This window comes from Mauremys reevesii, linkage group 4 (genome assembly GCF_016161935.1).
Source record: "Mauremys reevesii isolate NIE-2019 linkage group 4, ASM1616193v1, whole genome shotgun sequence".
Classification (NCBI taxonomy): domain Eukaryota; kingdom Metazoa; phylum Chordata; order Testudines; family Geoemydidae; genus Mauremys; species Mauremys reevesii.
In genome coordinates this window covers 111,756,876-111,777,386 of record NC_052626.1, presented here as the reverse complement: position 1 = coordinate 111,777,386, position 20,511 = coordinate 111,756,876, and the positions used below count along the sequence as shown (strand labels likewise).

At 41.9% G+C, this 20,511-nt stretch overlaps 1 protein-coding gene across 5 annotated transcripts in view; it reads right to left on the bottom strand.

The window, feature by feature from the left end:
• Positions 1-448: 448 nt before the first annotated feature.
• Positions 449-20,511, bottom strand: part of DEAF1 (DEAF1 transcription factor) — a 43,281-nt gene continuing 23,218 nt past the window's right edge. For 3 of the 5 annotated variants that reach the window (XM_039537477.1, XM_039537478.1, XM_039537475.1), the window contains 5 exons: positions 16,398-16,648; positions 7,478-7,543; positions 4,302-4,391; positions 3,761-3,877; positions 449-1,047 (listed from right to left, as the gene is read on the bottom strand). In XM_039537477.1, coding sequence (XP_039393411.1) covers positions 943-1,047; positions 3,761-3,877; positions 4,302-4,391; positions 7,478-7,543; positions 16,398-16,648 — 629 coding nt within the window. In that variant the 3' untranslated portion in view covers positions 449-942. Of the gene's footprint in view, positions 1,048-3,760; positions 3,878-4,301; positions 4,392-7,477; positions 7,544-13,127; positions 15,297-16,397; positions 16,649-20,511 lie in introns of those variants that run through there. The other 2 variants (XM_039537476.1, XM_039537479.1) reach the window with 2 other exon arrangements.

The window sequence follows — 20,511 nt, the reverse complement described above, 5'->3', positions numbered from 1 at the left end:
CCTGGCTAGTCTAAGTCACTAAAAGGGATTTAGTTGAATTAGCCACTTTTGTAGAGACTTATTTCACTTACTTAGCCATTCAGCATTTTGTTTTAATAGCTGCAGTGAAGTCCCGATGTCAGTACACTAATGCCAGGAAAGAAACCATTTTCTTACTTTGGTTCAGGTAGATCTGATTTTGGCAAGACAGCTGCCACAAAAAGGCAGCTGAGAAACACCAGTGTCATGAAGCTTCACCTTACTGTGCTGAGCAAAATAGGTCCACGCTGTCTAACAGTGCTCTGGCAAATGCACTTGGTGTAAAAGGAATGTTCCAGATATGCACTTTCATGATTTCACTGTATTTTGTTTAACAATATGACATCTTCTGTTTATAAACACATGCAGAATTTCCAATATGTAAAATTTTGCCCTGAAGGCAAAGGCAAAAATTAATCAGAAAAAGGGCTTCTAATGACAGAATATAGTTTATGGTTTTAAAGACAATAAAATTAAACAAATGAAGAAAGATTTGTTTTTTCAAATGAGAGGTAGTGTGGCATGGGGTGAAATGGAACACTGGCACATCGTAACTTTCACTCCAACCACTGCAGATGACCCTCAAGAGAAATGGCTCTAACATAATCTGCAACGGAGGGGTTTCAAAGTCTTGAAAGCTTAACTTTACAGTCCAAAATTCCTTAAAGCGAGGGTGGTCTCCTGAACAGCAAGTCTAGTTATTTTTCCCAGATCACGTATCTTTAGTGTCTCCTTTGCTACGATTTTGTGTAGGCCTCCAAAATGCAAATGTCGTCACAGTGCTCAAGCGTCTTCTTAAGACGAGCTCACTGAAGAGAAGAGTTCAGTTTCCAGACACCCAACAATATGAGCTCCCATCCAGTTTGCTGATCCAGCCAAGCACCTTCCCTTGTTCTTTGCTGGGACCTTACAGAAGTAGATTTTTCAGACTGCGACTTTCTCCATGACACTGTCTGTGACGTGCACCTCATCCGCTTGCACTGTGACTGTGGCCGACTGACCGCACATGTGCTGGTGATCCTTCCAATCCTGCAAAGGAGCACGCAGAGAGAATGTGAAAAAAGAGAGCATCGGGAAACTGTGGGTATATCTAAACAGCAAAAAAACCCCCAAACCTGTGGCAGTTACTCTCAGAGCCCAGCTCAACTAACTTGGGCTTCAGAGACTGGGCTCCAGCCAGAGCCTTTACACTGCTGTTTAGCCCTGCTATGCAAGTGTAAGTCAGCTGACGCAGGCGCTGAGATTCGTCGCTGTGGGTCTTTTCTGCTATGTAGATGTACCCTGTATGATCTCGTGAAAGCCAACAGCAGTAGCACCAGATATGGACTTGGGATAACTTATTTGTATAGAATGTCTGTTTCCTCACAGAATCTCTAAATATTTATCAGGCTTTATAAACCGTATTAAGGAAGTGCTTCCCCTGACACTGGGATGAAATGCAGCAGCTGCTTAACAGTGCACAGAAAACAATACCAATTTAGGAGAGGACATAAGGAATAAAGTATCCGACCAAAATCACAAAGGGAATTTAAATAGGCAGAAGGTCAATTCCCCCAATTGGAATTTATTCAGGAAACAAGTCAGCTACCCCACCACTGTGAAAAACATGTCAGGAGTTTTAATGATCACAAAATGGTGAGGACCTCGGTTGCAACCCGCATCTGAAAAAACAACCCAACACACTTCTAGCATTGTGCTAGGGCACTGTTTCACTACCAACAGGGGAAAGTTGGCCTTGACCAATACCCCTTTCTGATAACATCCTTTCTTACCTACTGGTCTCCTATTCAAATATTGATCAAATCCAACCCTGCTTAGCTCATGAGATGTGTTGGGATCACAGCCCAGGAGGGGAAGGAGGCAGATCATAAATGAACTAGTCTAATATTTACCAGCAAGAGAAGACAGTTTGGGGTTGCAGCTATCAATAGCTGGATTAAACTACTCTAGTGTATTATATTTTCAGCATCAGCAGCATGCGAGGTGTTTTGTTCGTTTGGAGCAGGCACCTGCACTGTCTAGTAAGAAAGTGAAATTGTGACTGTTCGGTATTGCCTACATTTTATATTGAACAGCTTGTGTTACGTTGTTTGTTACACACTGAGGTAATCTGGTGGGACTGCTGCCCTGAGACTCTCAAGAAAATGACATCTAGATTTTAGCAGGATATTGCAGCAAACATTCATTCATTTTTTGACTATTTTAACAATTGCATTCTAAGTGGAAAATGCAGCTGTAATTACTATTCAAATCAAAACCAGGCAAACAGGATACAAGAAGAGTATTAATTTGTTTAGTATTAAAAAAATTGATTGTTTATTCTCACTGCATTTGACTTCAACCAACTGGACTGAATTAGGACATGCTCCAAGAACATAACTTTGGCTAAACTAAATTTTTGGTTCACCTTTAAGTTCTGGCAAGAAATAGGTATAGAATGTGCCAGTAAACAGAATGTGAGGAACACACGGCACAGAAGATTTGACAATTTTATTAAAACTAATGTTAAAATTGTATAATACACAGGTTAAGACAAGGGTGTCTGTACATCTGGGCATAGTGCTTAAATTATCCAAGGTTGGTTTAAAAGTCATACAATACCACCTCACCTTTTCATATTTGTTTTTCCTCCTGGGAAATCCTGAGTTATTTCTTGGTTTGCTTAAACCATGCCACAATCCACGTATTTGTATGATCACCAATGGCAGAGATCTCATGCTACCTACGGTATCAGTAACACCACAGACCAATGTATTCTGGCAACTTGTTAACAAAGCAGGAAGAGCCAGGGGAGGGTATACATTAAATGTTATTTCTGTGCCTCTGTGACATTTTGGGGATCACTCAGACCAGTGAGGGGTTCTATCACCACCTGCCCTGTCACCTTGAGTGCCTCAGTGGGATGCTGCTATGACTCAGAGCCCTGACACCAGCAGCCAGACTACAAGCATACAGGCCTGATCCTGGCATCCCCCAGCCTAGCTATGCCTTGCAGCCCTTCTGATCCAGAATCTCCCCAAATCCATCTACCCTATGTTGTTAACTCCCAGACACTCAGACTTCTCCCCTTTGGTTCGTCATCCCTGATGGAGTGAAACCTGTCCACGTTAGCCAATCATTGTGGGACACACTCCCCACAGTTTGAACAACAGAGACCTGTTTGGGGTAAAAATCAACAAAAGGTTTCTTTAATAGAAAAATGCAAGCTGTCACAGCCTCACGCTCCTGATAGTTCACTTGGTGAGGGGGGTCAGGACCCATTTCAGGCCTTACCTGGATTTTCATTTTACCTTGGGAGTTCACCTTGAACAGGCGAGTTGCCAATCTTAGAAAACCCTCTCCAAATATTACAAACAGAAGGTGGTAGCAACATCAATGAACATGTAATTGACACACGGGCACATGTTAAGTGTGCATGGGGCACACATGAGGGTGCAATGAAGGTTGTGTGTTACACCACGAGGGAGATTAACGTGTTGTGTGGGTGTGTTTCCTTTATCAGTTGGCGCTTGGAGGAGGTTCCTAATGACAATGCGGAGTCTGTCACAGTCAGTGGAAATGTGTTGTGTGCGCATTAGGGGACAGTTAACTTATTGCCTTGTTTTTTAGGGATTGCATGATGAGAGATGTCACATTTAACTACCCTTAATCTCTTTTTAAAGGACAGTTTAGTTTCTGCAATACAGATAAGTGATGCACATAAACAGAAGAACTTCACTGAAAATGGTCTCATTTTCCTCACCTCCACTGCGGCTTCTCTCTGATTGGCAGGGTCTGCTTGGTACACTGTCCCAGCATGCTCTCTGCTGGTGACGTCACAACCACCACAGCTCAGCACTGGAACATGCAGGCAGGCTGCCTATAGGGACACATACGTCCCAGTTGTAAATTTGCCTTTTAAAAAAATATGATTGACAAACTTACAAGAGGCGACAGACCCTGGGGATGGTAAACAGAAAAAACACGAACCACCTAAAAAATGCGGGAAAAACTCCCCAATAGCAAGAATGACCACACTCTTACAGGCAGCCTGTATGTTCTCAGTCATGGGTGTAATGCTGAGTGCCTGCTGAGGTTACAGTGTGAACAGCAGCCAGTGATCTGTCAGGTCTGCAATCTGTAGACTTGCATTAGAAGATAGGCTCACACATACTAATATGCTGGCCTGTCCTCTTTACCCTGCTTATTTGGGGGTATTCAGTATATGCTTGCACCTGTTTCGCCAGCTATGCTGATTGCCTTTAGACAATGGTGGTATCTGTGACATATAAAGAATCCATTACCTTCCGCTGGCAGAAAGTTGAACAGTAATTGACTTTATGGCATCCGGTGCACTCATTCATTGCCTCCCGACCACAGTTTACACAGGACTGCTGCAAAAAAAGGACAAAGTGGCCAGGTCAGGGATGACAAAAAGCTAGATGCTTTCAACTCAAACAGCAGTCTGGTTACACAGGCTGAAGCTCAGAGCAGTGCAAAGGAAAAAGCAGCACAATGGCTTAGGGAACAGTTCTGGAAATCCACTCTCCCTTCCATCTTAGCCTAAATCACTTCAGAAAGCAAAACAATTTTGAGCCAGCATAGCGATTTCCTAGTACTCCATCCTTCTGCCTTTCTGAAGAGCAAACAAAGCTATGAATCAGACCCTGGGACACTGGGGAAACCTTGCAAACATCACACATAGGTTCCCCCCACCGTGTTTTACTTAAGCTGACCTGATGCATCTGAACACGCAGTCAGCCAATAGAGGTAAATAGTATATACAACTCTTCATTACAGTGGATTCCTCTCAGACTCCACTAACAAACTCTTTACATGTGTCTCTCTAGGCAGAAGTTTAACCCTTCAGCCACCTTCAGATAAACTCAGGGTTTAACAAGAATGGATCAGGGCTTGGAAAAGGGAATTTCATCTAAATTACCTCCAGGTAAGTTTTAAGTATGCATTGCTCTCATGGAGCCTTCACACACAGATATACTCTAACCCCCAGCTGGGCTCCCCAATTTTCATTCCAGATACGTAACAAAAACTTTTATTTTACCAGTGTGCTTAGCTCCTTTACACCAGTTTATTGCTGGCTCTGACTGTGATAGAAAAGTGTGCATGGAAGTTCAAATAGCTGGCTCAAACGCCACATTTAATTTTCCCTGATTTTCACAAGAGGAGGAGGGGTCCCGCATACATGGAACGTTATGGAAGCAACATCTAGGCACATGAAGACAAAATGAGGACTGACTTTCTGCCTTCCTTGCTTTGCTGATCGAAGAGAACATGATTGCTAATATGATCAAAACAGCAATTTCCTAACAGGAAAGAGAGACAGAGGTAAAAAGGCTATTTTAGAAGCACAGACCCAGAACCTGGGGGTAACTGCACCATCTCTCTTCATACAGAAAGGACGAATGGATTATGTAACTGCAACACCTAGTTTCATAAATATTTTGATGTCCATTACTTTATCCTTATCTCAAGAAAACTCCAATTAAAAATGAAAAGAGTTGTACAGTAACTCCTCACTTAATGTTGTAGTCATGTTCCTGAAAAATGCGGCTTTAAGTGAAACGATGTTAAGCAAATCCAATTTCCTCATAAGAATTAATGTAAATGAGGGGGTTAGATCCAGGGAAATTGCTTTCACCAGACAAAAGACTATTTTTTATATATATATATATATATATATAAAAATAATACTATACACACACACACACACACACACACACACAATGTAAGTTTTAAACAAACAATTTAATACTGGTACACAGTGATGATGATTGTGAAGCTTGGTTGAGGTGGAGGAGTCAGAGGGTGGGATATTTCCCTTACTGCTAAATGAGGAACTAGCAATTGGCTGAGGCCTCAAGGGTTAACTCTCTCTCTACACAAGGCAGCAGGAATGGAGGAAGATATGTGCATTTCCCTTAAGTACACTGCCTTGTTAATTAGATCAGCTTGCTGATAGGCAGCTGCTGCAAGCTCCCTCCGTCCTGGTCTGTCCCCCATGCTCTATGGAAGATGGGGTAAGCGGGGTGCAAGAGCAGGGGGACATCCTGACATTAGCCCCCCTCTTCCTTCCCTCCCCGCTGAACTGCATGCAGCTGCTGCACAGGGAACTTAGGGGAGCAGGGAGCTGATAGGGGCTACCAGTCCACCCTGGTTCCAAGCCCCCACGAGCTAGCTGCAACGGGCTGCTCTTCCTGCAAGCAGAGGACAAAGCAGGTGGCTGCCAAACACGGAGCACTGCATAACTTTAAACGAGCATGTTCCCTAATGGATAAGCACAAAACAAGGTTAACCTGGACGACTTTAAGTGAGGAGTTGACTGTATATTTACGTGGGAGGATCATTTAATCCGGGCAGTCAGGGTACATTTTTACAGCTCATTCAGTTTCCAACTCATCAAATTACCGACATGTCATTAGCAAGTCAGAGCAGTGGTGTAATGCCATCACAGGAAGTAGTTCTTGGCTGTGAATACATTGTCACACTGCGGCAACATTAACATAAGCCATATTTAGTTTAGCTGCTTCCTCTCTCTTTCAGGCACAACTGATTTAACATCCAGGCCCCTATTAACACTCAGCTCATTCACACTGTCTGTTTGCATCTTTTCTGCATACCTAGAAATAAAGTCAGTGCAATCAAACTATAGTCAGAGGGTGCTAATGTTCAGACATAAATGCATAAAAACCAAGGAGAGAGTCAAAGCTCCCACCCCTCGTGTGAACTCATCCCCTCTGATCCTTAGCAAAGTTAGTCACTACCACACACAGTACTATGAGATACTGAAAAATACACTAATACACAGAGAGCATAAATATTATGAGAGGCCTGTCGAGTCGTCCAGAGACAATGCTGTGTCCTCTTAATGAGGAGATCTAGTTTTGAATCCCAACTCAAAGCCCTACTCCCAAAGCTGCCAGGAATGTAGAGAGATGTAAAGGTGATGGCCAACTCACAGAGTGAGAGGTCAGCTTCCTATTCTTCACCAGCAGTACCTGCTATGCTAACACAGCTAGGGAGGGACTCAGTTCAGCCTGTCTGGCCAGAGGACAGTGGTGAAATGAGGCTTGTGAACATGAAAAGCCATGTGAAAGGAACACCGGATTTGCCAGATCATATTGCTGGCCCGTCTAGCTCAATATCCTTATGTCTGCTAGAGGACAAAACCAGATACTTCAGAGAGAAATTAAATAAACCTGACAGGCACGGCTACGCAAACACTCACTGCGCTCCATTGTGTCGCACACCATACGTGTGTGTGGACCCAGCTGATGCACACTACACGTTCCCTAGTGCGCTTTGTTGCACCACAAAGCGCGCAGTAAGTATTTGTGAGGACAAGCCCTGTATCTTTAACTGAGAAAGGACAAAGCAGCAAGTACACGCCTAAAGAACATTCTTAAAGCATGTGACATTTACAGCTGGGATTTAAAGGCTGCAACAGCAGCCTTGTTCTTACCTTGATGATGATTTCTGTTTTACCATCGACATCTTCCGTTTGTTGAAATAACTGGTTTTGATATTGCTGCAATGAAAGAGACATTGGAACCATTACTTGGTATATGCACCATGGTTGTGAGGTGTGGCAGCACAGGGAGCTGTTTATATCAAATGAGACGTGTGTCTCGGCGTGATGGTAATATAAATAATAAAGATACCATTACTTCAGCTCATTCTGCTCCAGTACTGGATTGGGGGCATCTGAATGAGCCATTACCATTCCTTAAAAGAAGATGGGGTCCACTCGAGGTAAACAAAAGGGCCTGCACCAAGATGCTTTGCTTTGATCAGACATCCTGGTTAACTGCTCATGTAACTGTCAAGTAATGGCATTGTTAAAGCAATCCCACTTCTCCCCTCCACCCAAACAGGAGCTCATCCGTTAACAGGGTGTCTGAGGGCATGTCTACACTAGGGGTGCATGACATTGTATAGATGCTTCCCACACTGATGGAAGGGGTTTTTCCATCGATTTAGATAACTGACCTCCCCGAGTGGCGGTAGCTAGGTTGATGAAATAATTCTATCAATCTAGCCATGTCTACACTGGAGGTTAGGTTGTCTTAACTACAGCACTCAGGGGTGTGAACATTCCTATATACATGTAGCTAGATCAATCTAAATTGTAAGCATAGACCAGGGCTTAGTCTTGCATGACATGACACTTACCAGAAGAAGCAGTGCGGGTAACAACAGTATACAGCTAAAGGCATTTCATGACCACTAACTTGAGTCAAATTTCCCTCAGACCACTAAAAACCCCATCTACACTGCAATAAAAAACTGCAGAACTGAGTCTCAAGAGCCTGGGGCAACTGACATGGGCTGGGAACTGAAGTGCAGACATTTGGCCTCGGGCTGGAGCCTGGGCTCTGATACCCCATGCGGAGGGACGGTCTCTCAGACTCGGCTCCAGCCTGAGCCTGAGCGTATACACTGCAATTTTTAGCCCCACAAACCTGAATCAACTGACCCGGGCCAGCCGAGGCTGTGTCACGGGTTTTTTATTGCAGTGTAGACGTACCCAGGGAGACCAGATAGACTCTGGAGAAATGGAATAGCCCATAAATGAGAACAGGAAAAAAAACCAGACAAAATAAATGTTTCAAACCTTTTAGAACTGACAATCCTGTCTCCTAAAATACAAAAATAAAAGTAGGGGTAAAGGCTCCACTGCAGTCCAGCTACCCAAGTAGAACTAAAGGCCAATCTAGTCAAGTCAAAGAACATGCATGCAAAATCCTATGGATTTATTATAATCTTCACACTAACCGAGTAGACACATTTGGCAAGGACAGACTGGCAAAGCTGGATTTTTTTAAATATTAGGCCAGGTCTGTAACGTGGTTTCTCTGAGAGGCAGTGTTACAGCCATCTGCTCTGCTGTCTCATATTTGCTGGCATACAAGAAGTAACCTGTCCCAAAGAAGTTCACACTGGGTGTGTCTCACGGGACTTTCAGTCCCCCCTCCCATCAGTTTCCGAGTACAACAGATGTTCTCTTCCCCGCCCCACCCCATCCCCAACCTCCCGTGGGCCCACATAAGGAAGGAGTGAAACCAGATTAGATTCAGTACTGACCCAGAGTTAAACCTCAGGGGAAGTTTAAAAAAAACCAAACATTATATACCACCGTAAAGAAAAGTAGGTTTATCTGAGAGTAGGTCCCCAATGCTTAAACAGATTAAGGGCTTAATTTCGGATCATCTTTATGACCTGGCATCAAGACATTTATGTTCCTGTGAAACCACAACCTTAGAAATCCTTAAGTCACCATGACATGGAATCAAATTAAGAAACTCTTGGGAGCTGGAGAATAATAGATGGAAATATCTCACCCCTTATAGCAAGAGGCTTGGCTTAGCTCTGGCTTTATTAAATTAAGAGACTCAATCTGTCTATGTAGCATGCAAAGTACCAAGCACAGAATCTTTAATACTTCTAGTCATGCTTAGACACAAGTAAACAAACAGTCTCATACTTGCAGCAGAATTTAATACGTACAATTTCCTGCTTAGAATTTGATGCCAAAATTTTGCCCAAGCTAAAGGCAACCTCAGTGGAACAGCAAAAATAATTGCTACTTAGAGATTTTGTTTCTACTTTGGAGTCAGTTTTAAGCAGAATGACTTTTCCTGGGCAAAGGGTGACCTCAAGTCTTGAGACAGACTGGAACGTCAATTTCCACCAGCTGAGAATCTGGGTCTGATCTCCACATTCTAGCTAGTATTTGTTCTTTTGCCAACTTACCAGATATTTATTTGCGCAAAAGAGGCGAAGAATCATACTGGAATTCTTCCAGGAAGGTTAAAACAGACCTTCTAGTATCAAGTGGAAGGCAAACTACCTATGATAATACCAATTAGCTAATGTGAAGTGTGGGAAAATGCCATACTGCTTCTGTAATTGTATTATTTTATTATTATTATTTGCACCTAATGCTCTGATCTGTATGACAACAATTAAGAACATAAGAATGGCCATACTGGGTCAGACCAAAGGTCCATCTAGCCCAGTATCCTGTCTTCTGACAGTGGACAATGCCAGGTGCCCCAGAGGGAATGAGCAGAACTGGTCATCATCAAGTGATCCATCCCGTCACTCATTCCCAGCTTCTGGTAAAGAGAGGCTAGGGACACCATTCCTGTCCATCCTGGCCAATAGCCATTGATGGACCTATCCTCCATGATCTTATCAAGTTCCTTTTTGAACTCTGTTATAGTCTCGGCCTTCACAACATCCTCTGGCAAGGAGTTCCACAGGTTGACTGTGCATTCCTTTTGCTTGTTTTGAACCTGATGCCTATTCATTTCATTTGTTGACCCCTAGTTCTTGTGTTATGAGAAGTAGTAAATAACACTTCATTATTTACTTTCTCCACACCAGTCAGGATTTTACAGACCTCTATCATAGTCCCCCTTAGTTGTCTCTTTTCCAAGCTGAGAAGTCCCAGTCTTATTCATCTCTCTTAATATAGCAGCAGTTCCATACCCCTAATCATTTTTGTTTCCCTTTTCTGAACCTTTTCCAATTCCACTATATCTTTTTTGAGATTAAGTGACGCATGTTAAATTGTTAAATATTCCCCTCCAATACATGCACACACAAGCGCAGTCCCAACCAGCCACAACAAACCCCTCAGCAATGGTCTACACAGTCATACAAACGGATGCACAATGCTGATAGCCAATGAATTCTAGCTCTAGGGGCTGCCACAGGCTGTGAGCTCCATAGCGGAGGACTTCTTCCCTGCCTAATTTTCAGTGAAGAGTTATAGGATAGCCACCAGGAAGCACGCCTATCAGGTACTCCTCCAGGCCCCACTCCTTCCTGGAATATGCAGATGAAGTTATTTTCACCTCCATTTTATTTATTTGAATCAGGAGTCCTCCAATTGCAGGCCACAGATCATCAGCGGTCTGGAGAAACTGAGACACTTCAGACCCAAGCAGAGGGAAATTGGGCGTGGAACTGAACCAAGAGAAAGAATCTCTCTCTTACAATATGGTCTCCAGAAAAATTTGGAGAACCACTGATCTGAACTGCACCGATTGTTGTCCTATGTAGCATAATCCATATACTAACTACTTTCTGTGTACAGCTAGACTCCTAAAATGCCTGACCCTTTTCCATTTAATTTCATGCCCTCCTGCCCTGTACTGTTTCAATCTTTCTGGGAAAACAATTCAGACAATCCAGCTGTTAAATGATCTAATCTTCAGCCTGGTCCTTAAAAGTAGTATCCCCTCTAGCACTGTTATATTGAAAGGATGGGACTTTTTCTATTGTTTTTCTACATTAATTCACAGAGGAATGATATTTTATATGCATATCTTTGGCTTAGGGTCTTGGACTTTTTTAATGGCTTAAACAGTATTCGTTTTGCACAGAATATGGGAAAGGATTTTTGGTGGGTTTACATGTTCTCTAAAACCTGCTCGAACTAAATGGCAGCTTAACAAACACTAAAAATATTAGATTTTGCAGGCGTTTCGGGCTTTGTGTAAAGTTGTGCCTTTCATCCATTCCTTTTGGGCTTATCCTGAAAGATACTAAGCACTTCCTGTGAAATGCTGAGCATCCTCAACCTTTAAATGCAGAGTATCCCCCACCATCACCCCACTCTTTTTAAACAAAAAGACGCAGTGAAACCAGAATTCAGTGACCAATCAAATGTAGTTTTTTTAAGGGTCTTTCAATAAGGGTGGCTGAGAATTTTACTTGACTAAAAAACAGGAATATTGAAATATGAAATATCAAATCATACTTCCTGGATACCAATAAATATTTTATTGTTTAAAACACAAATACTGAGATATTTTCATTTTTATACAAACACATGAAATACCAATAGTTGATAAAAAGAATTTTCTTTAATGTGCGAGATCACTTTAGCCAAAACATAGATCTGTCTGTCACTCACAATAAGCTGACCATATGTAAATGACGTCTGGTGTTTCCATGTGAAAACATACAGCCATACACAGAACTAAAGTATCAGCTGCATGCACACCAAATGTTCACATATACTGGGTGTGTCTTATGGGCACTGAGGTCCAAAGCATTGAAATAGAGGTCAGTCTCATATCTGGGACTAGTTCTAGGGGGTCTCCGATTGCAGAGAGATAGTAGAAGTGGTCTCAGTTCAGAAAATCTTTGGGGTGATGCATAAAAAAAGTGGCTTTTAACACTGGTTTCATTAGTTTTAAAATGCTGGAGTTATTTAAACTTCGAAACTCAGACATGATCAACACTGCATATGTGTATCAATGCTCTGGACCAGTAACACCACATTACAGTGAACTTGTAATGGTTCTAATGGACTGACAACATACCCTAACCATTTGTAGCATTGATGCAGTACTACCTGCATGAGACACTCCCGTGTGCAAACTGAGACAGTTCCCTTGGAGCAGTTACTGTTACAGTAGGGTTGCGCCAGTAAATGGTGGAATCTTATATTTCAGCTTTAAAAAACTGCTCTGAGGATAATTTAAAAAACGTGTCTGATTAATACATAGGTTCTCAGTGGGGGGAGGGGGGTGTCAGACTTTTTAGGGGGCAAGGCCATGGGTGCCAGAGATAAGGGGGACAAACAGCCATTCCTCTCCCCTCCTTTTGAGAACCTGAACTCAGCGGGGATGCAACAAGGGGGAGTCCAGAACCACCCTCCTCCGACCAGAGCTGGGAGGCATGGGACAGCAGAGACCCTTCCTTGCTGGCATGACGGAGAAATGGCTGAGCCAAATCTGAATGAGTGGATTTATGGTCTGGTGTATAGGGTTGCAGCATCACTCCATTTTAAAAGGTAAGTGATGTTCTTATAGTACCATTTGACATGCATTTTGATGAAGTAGTAATCTGACCGGAACAAACACATTAGCAACAGTAGGTGGCAGTATCCTTCTTGCTATTGTAAAGGGTGGATTTTCAAGTTTAAAAATATATATATTATATATATAGCTACGGTGGGGTGTGATTCAAAAAATGGTTGGGAATGGCCTGGATTAATACTTTGTACTTCTATAGTGCCTTCCATCCAGGGCTCTCTCAAAACTTTTCAAACACTTGTTAAGACTTCACCAAACCTCTGTGAAGTACGTACTATTGTTATTTTATTGATGAGGAAACTGAGGCACAGAGCAGTTAAGTGACTTACCCAAGGTCACATAAGAAATTTGTGGCAGAGCTGGAAATAGAACCTGGAACTGGAATAGACTCCCAGTCCTGCACTTTACCCACCAAACCATGCTTCTTAAGCCAATTTATATCAACTAAAAAACACAAAAAACAAAAGGACAGTGAGAATTAGTCCCTGAACATATATGTAGACATAAAAATTACAATTATATCTTGAAAGAAAATATTTGAGATGTTCAGCTTACAAGTTTGGAGTTTGTGATTCTACATTTCCATTGTAACAGCTGAGGGCTTCACAAACATCTAAACCGGAGCATTTTCCTGCTATGAGGTCAGAGGCAAACATCTGAACACAGGATTTGGGAGATACGTGACAGAGGAATGGATTCTCAAATATTCCTTTTAAATATGTGAATGTGTGTTGTCTACATATATATTCCATTACTGTATCTGGATGAATTTTCTTTCTGAAAGCTCTACAGTCCAGCCTTAAACCCACACACCGACTTGAACTACCTAGTGTCTAGCAATTGCCACAGGTTCCTAAGTATACCCAGTGATCTAACACTCCTGCCCAACTCAGACACAACAGACCAATTTAAGGAATGAACTGCAGCCTAAAGCCTGTTTTGCTGGCTTTCATCAATTTATATGACACAATGCTGAATATATTTTTTTTGCTACATTTAGCAAGTCCCCTTTCCCAAAAATTCTCTCTCTGCAACCTCCACCCCTTAAAAAAAGATTTTAAGGAATGCATTCCAGAGACTGAAATTAACCGTCATCAGACAGTAACATTAGTACAGCCTATCAGAAGGAAGGTCTATGTCAATAATTTGACTGCACACGTTTTTTCAACCAATGGTCAAGTAACAAATGAAGATCTATCCCCAGCACAAATCTCTCTTTCAGTCCATGACGACTGGAAGTGGAAGTCTGTCTTTCACATGGTTATGAATTCTACAGATCTCTACACAAGAAAAGCAAATACCCCTTTACTGTACATGGCATAGCTTGATTCCCTTCAGCAACACCAATTAAATTGCGGTCATTTGGAAACTGTATGGTTCATTTGCAATATTTAAGGATCAGCCAGTCTTTAATAGTGATATCTGTGTGTTATACACGACTGCTTCATTATTTCTCACTATCCAAAACGACTGTATCAAAGGTAATCCAGGGGCAAGCTTTCCAGTTTGTTTTCTTCTCCTGCCAGTGAATGTACATGTCAGCTAAACTAAGCATTACATATAAGGTGTCAAATGCCAATATAAGAGTCAGGTTGCTGAACTGAGCAACAGTTCTGCAGATGTGCAAAGAGTGAAGCTTGTATTAACAGCTGTAGCAGCAAAGCTTGTTACTGAACAACCTATTACTGGAAGCAGGCTGATTTCCAATCTAGCAGATTTTTTCTTTAATCCTATGTGCCAAATCCATATTCCAGGAAGATCTGACTCCATAGCTCTGTTCTGGTTTAATCCCTTATTTGGGCTTGCTCTGCATTTCTTATCTAATGAAAAGATCTTTCATTTCAAAATACTTAAAACGTAACACTGCAAAGAGATTGCACAAAACTGGTGGTGATCCTGAACAGAGATGAGACAGCTACTACATTCAACATTTCTGGTAATGCAGGCCCAAAAGTAAATTAGTATTTTTTCTTGTTAGGTAAAGGGATCTGTGCAGCCACAAAAGTAAGAGTTTTACAATTGTTATTAAGGGTCAATACAAATGACCACACCACCTACACAATTTCTCAAAAGAATACAGTCCCACTCAGCAGCACAAGTATCAACAACATATTACAAAATAAGAATGTAAGTGCCAGAGATGGTACAGCTGGGGGTGTATGTTACTGAGAAAAAGTCACTCTCTCACTCAGGCTCACAGTAGTTGCCCTGTAAATTAGCGCTCTGAACTGCTGTGCAGCAGCTGGATTTGATCCCTCACTTCCTGTGCCAGCAGAGAATAGGAGCAGCATAGTGAAGTGAGTAAACGCGGCCCTGGTGGGAGGGTAGCAGTCTGTATTGCCATCAGAGATGCCTTTATATAAAGTGTGCGTAGCATCAATGGCCTTCTAATGAGAGCCCCAACCAGCCTTCTTCATCTGGGAGCCCTGAGGGAAGACAGGGCATAAACTGGAGAGGGGGAAAACAAACAGACAACAAATTATAAAACAACAAAAACAGCTGTGCCTGCAAACAACATATCTCCTCAAAGACCTGTGGGTCGGATTCTCCAATGCCTCATACCCTGTGTAGTCCTTACACCTGTGTAAGATGGGTGCTAAATCAGAAAAATAGCACTTGACATCCACTGTGAACAGGTGTAAAAGACTACACCAGGTGGAATGCAGTGGAGACTTAACCCCCGCCCCCCGCCCACGTATGTGTTAATCAAGAAAGAACAATCTGTTTCCCAGTATAAACACAAGTCAGTTTTGTTAAAGTAACTAAATTCCTGCTCAGACTGTCCTGCTAGCTCTCCGCTCTAGCATCGAAGTCCTGCCAGATACGGTCTTTCATGGATTCTCTCTACACCCTTATCTAGGAGACCCACAGGACTGGAGTCAGCAATGGCTCTGAGAGTACCAGAAGTTCGTATCCATGGCAACAGACACTAGCTACACTTTGTTATCTCAACAGTAAATAAGAATTTGCTGAATAAACATTATGCCCAATGTAAACTCCCCCCCCCAAAAAAACAAAACAACCCACTTCACTCAGTAACATGCCACTGCCCCATCCCTTGCTCCTCTAGCAGGAAGTCAGCAGCTTGAGTAGCATCTTTTAAATGTTTCCTAGTTTGCCATAAAGAAAGCAGAATAACTGTCTAGTTAAGCAGTCAGAGCTTTTGTTATTTCTTAGTTGTGTGGTATGTAGGTCTTGCATGAAATCAGCAGCCCCTTCCCAGACACCAACTGATCCTTGATGCCAGGGCTCAGAATCCGTGATCACTGAAGCAAGAGTTTAAACTATTTCCATAGCTCCCTCAGCTTCTTAGAATCCCAGAATGCCCTCTTCCCCCACCACAAGACACAAGTAACTGAGTGACTTCAACAGAAGTTACGAGGATGCTGCAGGGGTGATGAATAGGACTCGAGGTTTCTGAGACTATGCTCAGTCAGTCTTTCACTTCAACCACAGGGGAAGCTGAGTAAGGTAGCACTTCGCTCACTTAGTAGTCGTAAACAAAGATAATACAGACTCAAGCAATGTCATCTCTTCCAGCATTGTTACCTCTTTCCTCTCCACATCGGCTTGGATTTTCGCTTGAGTAACAGCAGCCTCCCGGAAGGAGGAGCTGGCCTGTTTAGCCTGTTCAATCAGGGTCTTCAGTTGCTGGGCTGTGTTCAGTAAGGAGTTGACCATCTCCTCCAGGTATAGCCAGCTCCGTTGCTCTGTCATCTCTAGTCCATTCACTACTGAGGGGGATATGGCTTTGGTGGGGGTAGTGGGTGGCACAGCCAGGGCAGGAAGGGACGTCAACACTGAATATTAAGAAAACAAAACAAAGCACACTGGATTGAAGTGTTTCAACTCCACAAGATGCTTCTTTTCATATCTCAGTCAGAAGTTCAATCTAACCAAGACCCAGTTAAACAAATAGAATTAAGCCTCCCAACAGAGCAGTGACAGAAGTGTGTAGTGATCCCTTGTGGAGCTTTCAAACTTGAGGGCTGAAGAACATATGCTCTTGAAACACTTAACTCAGGGTGACAGAGGGGTCTGTAAAGCCTATGACTTATTAGGAGGAGGAATTAGCTACAGTGCTACTCTAGTGAAGCCTAATGCAGTCAACTTGACAGCTGAGCTTTTTGGAACCTAGGTAGGCATGGAAGACAGATTAGGGCCCTAAGAGAAGCACATTAATTGGCTGTTTCTGCTACAATGATCAGCAATAAAATAGTTAAGGTTGATATTTGTCATCTTTGAGTTTCTCAGCTAGCTACATACACCTCTACCTCAATATAACGCTGTCCTCGGGAGCCAAAAAAATCTTACCGCATTATAGGTGAGACTGCGTTATATTGAATTTGCTTTGATCCTCTGGAGGGCGCAGCCCCCCCCCCCCCGGAGCGCTGCTGTACTGCATTATATCCGAATTTGTGTTATATTGGGTCGCGTTATATCGAGGCAGAGGTGTATTAAGATATATGTGTGTGGTGGAGGTAGTTCACGCTCACAGCTGTTGTTTCAGGCTGTCTGCAAAACTCAAGATAACAAATTGCATTTGTTTACATCTGATTCACATTTCAGAGGATTGCTTCACAACCATGAGGGCTAGAAACATTTTTGGTTTTTTTGTTGTTGTTTTAAATGATAGCTTAGATTCCAGAACATAACTCTGCAGCATAATTCTGAGAAAAATCCCTGGCCACAAAATCCACAGGACCCTGACTATATTGAAAAGCTCTTTGAGGGATGAAATTCCCATTCTTGGAAAGTATCACACTTCTTCTAGAAACCTTATGGAGGAGGATACAGGTGCAATGAGACAGGCAGAATTGTATTGTAGCCAAAATATTCGAAATTGGAGCATGGTGAAAGTTAATCACCTACATTCATATTTAAGTACCTAAGCAAGGTCTGATTTTCAGAGATGCTCAGTTAATGTCGGTAGGAGTTGGGAGTATTCAGCTCCTCTGAAAATCAGGTCTCTTATTTAATTGCCTAAAATGGAAGTAGGTGATGAATATCAGAGATCCATACTTGAGAATGCTAGTCTGTAACTATGTCCTTCATAAAATGAGTTGAGCAGGGTCACATGAGATTGTGTGTATCTATTCAGATCGCATAGACTCTTGTTCCTAGCTTCACAGGTGGAATCAGCCAGGTGAGCCACCGCAGCAGGAACAGGACGACAACAAGAGCCCTTCTAGCTTACGGAAGACACAGATAAATGATTATCCTCAAAATCTCATCAACACTGGATAACTGGAAGGACAGGCAGGCTCGAATTGTAGGTTATAGTTTTATTTGTTATAAGCAGATGGGGCTGTGACCTGAGAAGTGCAATCATATGTCACAGAGCCATGAATAAGCAGGAGCAAATGCAACAGCCAGGACTATCCTTATTCTCACACGAAGCAATTCGTTAGGAGAGAGTTAAGGCTGACGGTGTTGCAGAGAAGTGCAGCCAACCCCTTCTCCCATTAAAAGCATTCTCTCACGCACACACACACACCTTTTAAAAATATCCCTAAATGTAAGAACATCTGGAAACTAAGTTCAGGCAGTCAGGCAATTCCCCACTGCCACATATTCCTCCTTCACTCACTGTCATCTGAACTAACCCAAAGCAAAGCAGGGGCCACAAATTCTTACGCATTCTTTTTGCAAGTGTTCACAATGTCAAACTGACTCGTGTAACATGTGGGAGCCTGGCTGCACTAGCATTCATTGTAGCATGGAATGTTTAATCAAAATATGAGATTAATACAGACTATAGCTGTATTAGTATTTACAGCTTTAACATTTATATTTACAATATTAATATTTTATTTATAATAGCTGTATTAATTTTTACAATTTAAAATTTATATTTTAAAATTTATATCTCTGGGAGTCTAATTATGGCTAAATCAGGCACACGTGCTACAACAAAGGTGTATTAGAAAGAACAAATCACCACTTTTCTTTGCTCCTTGCCATGACTTTTTCATATTTACCATATTGCTAAAAAGGCCTACGAAGGAATTTAGCAAAATCCCACCAACTTTCAAAATACATTAGCTATCCATATATGTATTTCTGTTGTGTCAGTCACAGGAAGAGTATCTAGGAGTGTCAAAAACGGCCAAATGAACTGCAGTGATAAGATGAAAACTGAATTAATCCCGGATTTACAAGGTAAACAGCTGCTCCTGCTATTAATCAGGCTGTGGATGGGGCCATCCAGTACTGAAATAGGTTTACTTTAACTGTTAAACATTATTCCACTGGTTCACTGAAGTTAGCTGGGAATGAACCATTCAGTGACATATGATACCTTGCAATCCACAGCCATCTGTGACCTGGCTGAGTGCACCCAGGAGCCTCTCATTTGCATCTCTTTAGATCCAATAACTTTCAGCACTGTCACAGATTTCTGGCTTCCTTTTCAATTGGATACACTCCTGAATGCACTGTGCTAGTGAAGTTACCTTCACCGGGGTACCTTGCTGGAGCTGCTCACTGGCCTAGAAGGGACCGATTAAGTGCCCCCTTTGTTATATTGCACAGTTTCACAAATAGTGTTCTTCAACACATTCAGCTGCCAGTGAAATCTTACTCAACTTGAGGAATCCTCCTTTTAATCATTTTAGAATGAGCATTTAAAAATCCACCCAAAATTGTCCTTACTCAATCAGATCTGTTAGCTGTCAAAGTGTGGCAACACAATCTGGTACTCTATTTCAAGAATTTTTCCCTGTCAATATATTCACAAAATCTCTTGCTGTTATATTTGGCTATTAAATGAAACAACTCATGGTGACTAGGATTCACAGAACAAACAAACAAGCAAGCAAGCAAGCAAGCAAGCAGAGGCTTCAGCTTTAGCAGGCTAGTAATCCCCAGCATAGCTTGCCATTGCCAAAGCACACACCTATAAGCATACTAGGCACAAAAAGCAAATGTAAATACTAGGGCTGTCAATTAATCGCACTGTTAAACAACAGGATACCAATTGAAATTTATTAAATATTTTAGGATGTTTTCTACATTTTCAAAAATATTGATTTCAATTACAGCACAGAATACAAAGTGTACAGTGCTCCCTTTATTTTTTATTACAAATATTTGCACAGTAAAAAATAGTATTTTTAAATTCACCTAATACAGTAGGACAATCTCTTTATCATGAAAGTTGAACTTACAAATGTAGAATTATGTACAAAAAATAACTGCATTCAAAAATAAAACAATGTAAAACTTTAGAGCCTAAAAGTCCACTCAAACCTACTTCACCCAATCGCTCAGACAAACAAGTCTGGTTACAATTTGCAGGAGATAATGCTGCCTGCTTCTTGTTTACAATGTCACCTGAACGTGAGAACAGGCGATCGCATGGCACTTTTGTAACTGGCGTTGCAAGGTATTTACATGCCAGATATGTTATACATTTGTATGCCTCTTCATGCTTTGGCCACCATTCCAGAGGACATGCTTCGATGCTGATAATGCTCGTTAAAAAAATAATGCATTAATTGCATTTGTGACTGAACTCCTTGAGGAGAATTCTATGTCTCCTGTTCTGTTTTACCTGCATTCTGCCATATATTTTATGTTATAGCAGTCTGATGACCCAGCACATGTTCATTTTAAGAACACTTTCACAGCAGATTTGACAAAATGCAAAGAAGGTACCAAT